The sequence below is a fragment of the Pollicipes pollicipes genome, unplaced genomic scaffold (genome assembly GCF_011947565.3).
Source record: "Pollicipes pollicipes isolate AB1234 unplaced genomic scaffold, Ppol_2.1 Scaffold_5110;HRSCAF=6035_pilon_pilon_pilon, whole genome shotgun sequence".
Taxonomy (NCBI): Eukaryota; Metazoa; Arthropoda; class Thecostraca; order Pollicipedomorpha; family Pollicipedidae; genus Pollicipes; species Pollicipes pollicipes.
This window is the reverse complement of record NW_023596617.1, coordinates 255,471-264,461: the sequence shown is the minus strand read 5'-3', so window position 1 is coordinate 264,461 and position 8,991 is coordinate 255,471. Positions and strand designations below refer to the sequence as shown.

The 8,991-nt window shown below is 53.1% G+C and overlaps 1 protein-coding gene across 1 annotated transcript; it reads right to left on the bottom strand.

Annotated features, from left to right (window-relative positions):
* Positions 1-3,146: 3,146 nt before the first annotated feature.
* On the bottom strand, positions 3,147-7,786 carry LOC119101957 (LIM domain and actin-binding protein 1-like). Its single transcript, XM_037225352.1, has 4 exons — positions 7,752-7,786; positions 7,182-7,379; positions 3,940-4,073; positions 3,147-3,627 (listed from the first exon to the last, which is right to left on the bottom strand). Exons 3-4 carry the CDS (start codon positions 4,071-4,073, stop codon positions 3,147-3,149), a joined length of 615 nt encoding a protein of 204 aa, XP_037081247.1. The 5' UTR covers positions 7,182-7,379; positions 7,752-7,786.
* Between the last annotated feature and the right edge of the window lie 1,205 nt (positions 7,787-8,991).

Sequence of the window (8,991 nt, the reverse complement as noted above, 5' to 3'; positions counted from 1 at the left end):
GACCCCCTGGCGTTCCCTAAAAGTTGAGTGGAAAACATCAGTGGATTGGTCTCGACGAGATCTCGTGATTAATACTAGTTGTCATGTTGTTAGATCTGTCATTGACTACATCATATCAGATCAAAGGTCAATTTATCCAAAAAATCGTACTTCTCAGCTTTACAACATCGTTCAAAAGTGCGTTCTTTTCACACGTCGTACATCAGTTTTGTGTCACCATGCCTCCTGGTGAGACGAAACTAAAGTAGGCGTGTTCCTTGTTCAATTATGAGTACAGTTGTGTCTATTTTTGTGTGTTATGATATATTTATGACATATGGTTCAGTGGAAGTGAGTGTTCCACATTTGTATGGGGTTTTGAACAGCAAAAGCCATCTTGAAAATCATTCGGTGCATTTCACAGCCCTCATGATAACGTCATTAAAATCCTGTCATTCCGTTTGTCATGCGCCGATCAAGGCCGTGAAAATATAATTGTCGAGGCGTTCATATTTGACGTTCGTTCGCACGATTTCCAGATATGACGGCCGTTAATTGGTTCTCAATAAATGTTTGCAAGGTACGGTGACAGTCCAACAGTGACGTATTAAGGAACATATGTACTGAACAGAGAAGTCGTGCTGTCTAGAGCAGTCATTTCGACTTGAAATACATCAACAGCTAGCAGTGAGCTTTTTCATCTCCGGTCGCCCGCGCCGCCGTAGATCGCCATGCATTGTTCCCAAAAAACCGGCGGTAATCCGGAACCAGAAAAGCTAGGAAAACGCTTCTGTTGTCAAAACACACGCAATTTGATGTCTATGGGCTATTGAAAGTTTGGGCACGACTGTACAACAAGCCGGAGAGGCATCCTCAAAAATCCTTAGAGTGTCGCATCGTTACCTGTCTGAGGGAGGGTTACATAATCTCGCACCCAGCGCCTGATGGGCAGACAGTTCGCTGGGCCGCCGCGCAGCGGTGATCGGGGTTTTTCCCCGCTGATGCGAGGTTTACATAACCGGCCGACAGTACTCCCACAAGAACGTCGTTTGCGCGAGGATGCCTCTCCCTTTAAAAATAACGTTATTTCAAATTGGACGAGGCATCTGTTGCTAGTTGCCGGACGACATGTCTACTGCCAACACGCATTCATTGAGTGATACGCTGTCGTAGGTCAAGCGAATACAATCGAAACAAAAATTCGACGCGTGCGTTGTGCTGGCTGGTGACGGACCTTTACCAGTGTCATCGAGTATACCCAACGGCAACCTTCGGGTTGAATCTCAGATATTCTCACGAGCAGCCGTGTTATGACCATCAGTCTACGTACAAGCTGGCCGCCGCTGGCAAAGCGCTGTCAAGCTGCCCCTTCAGACCCGCAGGCATTGAGTGATTGGCAGTCGGCGGGGCGACCAGATACAATCAAAACCAAAATATGACGCGTGTGTTTTGCTGGCAACTGATAGCTCTATACCGGCGCCATCGAATGCACACAGTGGCAGTTCTCAGTTTTCAAATAAACATTTTTCCTGGGCCGCCATTGTCATCACTAAATGTGTAGGCCGGCCACCGTTAGCCCCGCGCTGTCAAAGGGTGATTGGATGTCATCACTAAATATGTAGGCCGGCCACCGTTAGCCCCGCGCTGTCAAAGGGTGATTGGATGTCATCACTAAATATGTAGGCCGGCCACCGTTAGCTCCGCGCTGTCAAAGGGTGATTGGATGTCATCACTAAATGTGCAGGCCGGCCACCGTTAGCTCCGCGCTGTCAAAGGGTGATTGGATGTCATCACTAAATGTGTAGGCCGGCCACCGTTAGCTCCGCGCTGTCAAAGGGTGATTGGATGTCATCACTAAATGTGCAAGCCGGCCACCGTTAGCTCCGCGCCGTCAAAGGACGATTGGAGCAAAAAAGGTTATGTGCCATTGCGATATTTTCAATGTCGGTCCACAATGCTTCTACAATAACATCGTTATTACGAGATTGCACCTTCCGCGCAGAAGTACCAGTTTTTCAAATATTTTCACATAGCAATTATTCCGATACCATTTCTATCGAACGCACTAAGCCACGGTTTTTCAGCTTGATCATAAGTACTTTCCCGGGCTTTTCCCTGCTTTCTCGAAATCGCTGCATGCAGCGGCACGCCGCCGTTAGTTCTTTACTGCTAAGATGATTTGAACAAAAAAGGTGACGGTTACCGAATAAAAATTAGCGTTGCCGGCCGATGGCATTAATAGCATGACGTCATTACAGAAGAGTTGCACCTTCCTGACACAAGTAAAAGTATTTCAAGTTGGACGCCGTGTTTTTGCAAACAGCCTCTCCAACCAGCCGGCCTACATTGAGTGATGCGCTTTCGGGGATCGACGGGAGAAAGATTCGAAGGAGAAATCGGAGGAGTGTGTTTTGCTGGCAGCTGACAGGCATGTACGAGCGCCATCGAATGCGCCAGTCGCAATATTTGGGTATGTTTCTAAGCATTTTTCCCTGGTGGCCATATTATGGCCATCACTCTTCGTGCACGTCCGCCGCAGTTAGCCTTGTGGTCACGAGGTGATTTGAACAAAAAGGGGCACGTCGACCGGAGGTAAATCAACATACAAAAGATCTGACGCCTTTGTTGTCCTACAAGCTGAAGGGCCTGCATAAGTGCTTTCGAGTACACACAGCCATAATCTACGGGTTTGATTATAGTTGTCTGTCCCGGGCCGCCGCATGACGATGATCATTTTCTGTCCTCTCGTCTCAACAACGTAAGGGCGACAACGGTCACTGAGCACCACACTCAACACACTAAGACTTTAACTTATATTTAAATGGCTCTCAATCATTGTATACAAAGCACTTTAAAATAACAAAATACAAAGTGCGAGACGGATAAAATTTCTCTACGAAACTAAAACGGCGAAGCGGGCACTGCGACTATAGCAGGGGCGCCGGCGACGGTTCATAGCAGGCGGGTGGCCCGCCGGCCAGCGGGCGACAATCATCACAGTGCCGCACCGCCGTCTCTCCCGATCGTCCGGCTTGGACTCGGCACTCACGCGGCGGCGGCGGCGGCGGCGGCGACTCCGCAGTAAAACTAGGCGTCCAAGCGCGCACCAGACGAGCGTCGCCCACCAGCTCAGAAAAAAATAACGCAAGCGTTGTCTACAGAGTCTCTCACGCGGCGTCGGCGCAGGCGGAAAGGGGCCGTCGGCGCGGGCCATCCACCCGGGCATGGATAAATGATCGCTCGTCGTCGCTCATCACATGTTCTCCGCCACCGTCGACTCGTACACCTTTTGAAACACGTCCGCGGTCGGCTCGGCCTCGTCGCGGGCGAGGATGACCTCGTCCTCCTCCTCCTGCTCCTCCCGCTCCCGCTCCTCCCCTCCTCCTCCTCCTCCTGCGGCGGCTCCAGGTTATCGTCCGCGTCACGCGGCTCGGGGCTGCCGCCGTTCGTCTCGGCTGGTGCGTTGCCCGGCCGCGGTGCGGCGCCATTGGTGCCGTTGCTGGCCGAGTGGTCCGTGTGCTGCTGCTCCAGTGCTTCGTCCGCGACTCGAGGCCGAAGCCCTCGTCGTAGTTGCCCTTGGTCTTGAACATCTGCTTGAAGTGCGGCGTGCAAAATAGTTTCCCTGCATTAAATGTGTAGGTGTCCATTCTGAAATGAGGACAGACGCGGTCAGCAAACCAAAGCCCAGTGCTCCAACTACTGCCCCTGAAGACGACAAAGCGCGCCAGAAATTTCGCGCGCACCGTATGAACCGCGCCATTATATGTCACGCATACCGCACTGACTTGCGTCAGCGCCCGTTCGTTCGTCCTGCGCACTTCGCACACAACTTGCGGCGTACTTTGTTATAGAGACGTGTCTCAACTGAGTCCCTCATAAAGTCGCGATCCACCACGCGCCCGCGCGGCGCTCCAAACCCAGCATTACATCCGTACATGCCACCGCCACCGCCGGCCCTACCTCAGCACGCAGTTGCACTTTGAACAGCGGAAGCAGTTCTTGTGCAGGATTCGCTTGTCGACCTCGAGCCGCTCCATGGCGTAGACGCGTTTGTTGCAGGCGTCGCACATCTCAGCCGCCTGATTCGGCTCCATCTGGGGACGCCGCCGGGTGTCAGCGCCAGAAGTCACGAGGGTAGAACGTGAGACGTCTCGTGGGGTCTGACAACTAATGCACGGAAGAGGGGACGGATGTAGCTGCAGGGGGAAATAGGTGACTTCCAGAGGACCCCCTCCCGGGGAAGGAATGTGCGCGGATATAGAAATTATTGTACATATATATATATATATATATATATATATATATATATATACAACATATTTAATGCATACATATTAATAACAATATATACCAATAATATATATATATATATATATATATATATATGAATGTTATATTATATATAGAAAGATAGAGATATATGTATATCATATGTGATATATGGTATGAAGTCGCACCGAATCACTGAACGACATTCGGGCTCGGGCGGACTAAAGGCGCGGGGAATAACGTCACTCTTGATAAGAAGTGGGAAGACCATGACAGGTATCGCTACGGGTTATCAAGCCGCGAAGCTGAACGCCAACTCGGGCGCAAGCGGCAGGAACACAAGGGCGAGGGTGGATTCAAATTGAACAAAAAAGTTCTTGCAAACGGCACAGCAAGAATCTCAAAACGCACTTGGTTTTGAAACACCGGGGACACAACCACACCTGATACACCCAGCAGACAGAACGACCCACACGAACGCAGAACACAACGCTCGTCTCAGCTGCAAGCCGCCGATACGGAACGTTCGCACCTGAAAATGCCCAACAGGAAAGCGCAGGCAATTCTAGTACCGTAGTTAGCTAACAGCTGAGTCAGAGCCAACAGGGCGGATGGGCCTCGAGCTCATGCCACCGGCCCGCGCGTCACGTGACCACGTGCGTACTCGGCGGTACGGTCACGTGTCACCAGTCTGAAACAAGCTGAGGGCTACGGCTACAGGTGTCGGGTGAAGGGTTAGAGCATGCGGGAGGCGCGCTCAGAAACAACTTACTTGTCTGTTACCCGTCCCCGTCTGTCTGGAAATCTGTCGTGCAGTTGTCAGAAAGCTGTCGAGAGTGCAAGGAATGTGCAGATATGTTGTATTAGAAAGGCACGCATTTACAGATGGCGCTGTGTCCAGTTGCGAAAGTGCCAGAAAGCGCGAACGCGAAGAGAGGCGCAGCGATATTAGCGGCTTATCGTAGCGCGCAACAACCATGAACATGTTTAACCGTCTCGCTTCCACACAACGACACACAACACTCGAACAACACTCGCAGCGTCCGCGTCTGCACAGTTTGGTCCCACGCCAAGCGCCGTCCGACATCCCGTCATCTACGCCCAGCGCGCCCTGGCGGCGCGTCCAACAGTCGGAGCGGACGCCGGTGGGGCGCGCTGCGGCGGCGGCCGCGCGGGAGCGGCGTGCGGCGTTCACTGGGGGGCCAACAGACCGGGTCAGCCCAGCGGAGGGGCGCCGGCAGGGGGCGCTCGCGCCACTGCAAGCCGGGTCAGGGTCGTCCGTCGAAGCGAAGGTTTGAACGAAGGATATAAATGGCGAATCAATCACAACTCTTAGGACACATCTTGAACACTAATTATACAACTATCTGAATAGTTTGCAGTTATTCACACAGAATATTGTTTTAAATAAATAAGTTGATATATATATATATATATATATATATATATATATATATATATATATATATATATATATATATATATATATATATATATACGTAGATAGACCGTACGGTATTTTGTCCCGACGACTTTTTGTTTGCTAACATTAGCTCTTTATTCTGTAACTTTTTGCAACGTGCTGGCCTCAACGTCAGCCCTACAGAAGTGCGGTATACTTGTTTGACGTGACACTTCAGAGTCATTTCAGACAGTCTGCATGACAGCTCTTGGGAAGAAAATACTTGAAAACTCAGGGTGGAATGCTGGGAGCGAGTTGTGCAAAATGGTGTTTTTATCAAATATGAGACTGACCTGGCGTCGGTTACAATTGTATCGCGCTTAGTCATCGCAAGACCCAAAGCGCCGGTCACTACAACACTCCAAACACAACCACGATATTGTTACGGTTAATACCAATCATACCGCATATCATTTTAACTGCACGCGTCTATATAGCAATTTACACACGGCGGCGTGGATTATTTCAAGCGTTAGACAGTCCCGTCCTGCTACCGCCACCTACGGTTAGCCACCGCACTGTACAGCTGTGAGACGAGCAGGCGTATTAGTAAACGCCTATTAATCGCTAATCCAGTGGCGACTCCGGTCCACGGGGCTTTCTGGAATGACACAGAGCACACCGACACACACGACTAGAGCACGTCACGTGGGAAGCTGACGCCCAGGCCGGGTGACGCCCCACAGGGCTGACCGCTGGCGGCCCGGCCCGCTGCTCCTCAGGTGACGATCAGTGCCAGGCAATACAGCGCAAAGCCCAGCACGCAGCGGCGCCGGCCGCCTGCAACCCCGGCACCGTCCGACTGAGCGACTACAGCCCCGGCACGACTGCAACCGACTGCAAACCCGGCACCGTCCGACGAGCCAGCACCCGCACCTAGCCTCTGCCACGTCAGTCTCTGTCCTGGCTTTGTAGCGAGCAGCAGATCTTCACGATTTGGAAGGATTCGCTAACGTGCATTTGGATGGCTTTTCAAGACCAGGGGAGCACGGATCGGTTCGCTAGGCACGACGACGGGTGGCGCGGTTCGGACACAGTCGGTTGGCGAGTGGCCACAGCCAGATCAGGCCAGTCAGATCAGGAGATCGCCGTCCGCGGCCGCTGTCGTTGTACATCGATCAGCCCCTTGGAATGCCCGCCGCCCGCCACATGCTTGAAATTCGCACCGGTGCCAGTATTCCCATGACTGACTATCATCAGCCTGCCCGCGGTAATGTGTGTGTGGGGGGGGGGGGGCAGGTCTGCTCCGGTTTGTCCCACGCCTATCCCCAGCCTGACTCCGCAGCCCATCAGGCCGCCACATGTCGGGGAGGACCGCCGCTCAGCCAAAGGCACGGAAACACACCACAAAAGCGAGGAAGCAGCGAGTACAAGAGGCGCATGTCACTGCCAAAACACCGGTGACACAGACGGAGGGCTGTCTCCCGCGTGTGACCCACCCGCCCGCCTGCTGGCGCCGGCGACCACTCACGATGAAGCGGCTGGCCCGGTGCTGCGTCTTCTCAGCCGGCTTCTGCGGCTCGTTCAGCGACTCAAACTTGGCGCGCAGACTGCGCGTGATCTCGAGACTGGGCCGACAATCGTCCTCCACGGTGAACTTGTCGTCGCGGCCGGCCGGCGGGCCCCAGCTCTCGAACTTGTCCCGCAGCGAGCGAGCCTGGTCCGTGCGCTGCCGGCGGGAGGGAGATCAGGGCGGCCTTACGGAACAGGGGGGGGGGGGGAGATTAGGGGTACGGGCGTCGCCGCGGCGACTGACTCGGGCATTGACGCGAGCTCAGAATTAGAGTGCGTCGGCTTTGATCGTCTTACGGGTAAGCCCAACACAACGACATATATCATCAATAGCTGCCATGATTTCCAAAAGAAAGCGGAGATCGCGTACAACCCCACATTCCACTGGTCACGTACCTATATTCCTGCATGCCTGCATGTAACGCATTCTTCGCGACCACAACCTCTGTTGCGGCCGACCCACCCGCCTGCGAGGTGGCTTCCCCCCCCCCCCCCCCTCCGAAATTCCTAACTACAGACGCTATCTCACCTTGTTGAGAAACTCGTCGGGCACCTTGTGACTGGCACGGGATGATGTCGGGGTCCTCCGGCTCCCTCCTCGCTGTCCTCAGCCGCGTTCCTCTGGCTCGGCCGGCTCCTCCGGCGGTGGCGGAAACGACTTGAGCGGGCGCGGGCCTGCGCCGCGCACAACACTGTCACGCTCGTGCGCGGCCGGCAGCGGCGGTCGAGAAGAGCACGCGGTTTGGCCTTCATGGCTACACGTGCACGAAAACAGTCTGCTCCCCGTCACGTAAACATCAGCCATTCGCACAAACACGGTACACACAAATTCAACCCATGAAATCCGTTTTTTATGGAAAACGACGAGAGACATTCCCGCAAAATCAGCTTTATTTAGAGTGCTTTCACATTGACCAGTAACGTCACCGGTGAGAAAGTGCCAAGCCAAACTGATACCAAATCGCATGCATGTGAGATTGCTGTGGGACGACCACGGCTTTTATCGGCTGGGCTGCAGTGTCTTTAGAAGCCTCACCGTCCGGCAGGTCTTCCTTGTGCGCATCTTCCTCCATCTGTTCGGAACTTGGACGGATCTGACGAGCGTTACCGTGCGCCTTCTCGCGATTCAGGCTCAGCTCTGTGACGTCACATGTGCGACCAACCAATCAGAAGTGAACAGAATCACGGCATGCGAGGGCGATGCCAGGAAGCACGACCAAATACGCCATGCATTTAGAAGTATCTTCCTGCTTATGGTGCCGCGAGGCTTTTACAATCAATGCCCACGGTAGAAATCAAGCATACGGCAAGTTTGAGACACTTGCATTTCGCTGAGTGGACCGATCTCACAAGCCACAGAACTGTAACAAGCGACGCGTAACATTCAGGGCACCGCAAATCAGGTTCAGATAGTGGGGGCCATACCTTCAGCTGCATAAGCATGCTTACTCTCCAAGCGGGTGCGGGCGAAGGATACACTGACCAACTAAACAGAGCCAAGCAAACTAGAGGAACCGTATGTGAATTGATCTACCAGGTTCAAAAGGCTTTTTCGTATCTCTGGCCGGCTTTGGAGCGACTCTTTTCTTTTTGTTCTGCAGGCCCATGAAAGCCTGGACACGCTCCTGAACTGTTTTGACTTCGTTTTCCTTAGCTGCGTTGAGAACAGGAGGCTGGCTGTCGTTTCAAATGGTACTGACACGGTACAACCAACCGAGAAGCGATCTTAACGCATTGAAAACAGAATAGTCATGACAGGCCATAACAAC

Coding starts and splice junctions, on each gene's coding strand:
- LOC119101957 (XM_037225352.1), bottom strand. CDS start 4,073: ATGGAGCCGAATCAGGCGGCTGAGATGTGCGACGCCTGCAACAAACGC. Junction 3,628..3,939: donor AAGTGCAACTGCGTGCTGAG/GTAGGGCCGGCG, acceptor TCCTCATTTCAG/AATGGACACCTACACATTTA.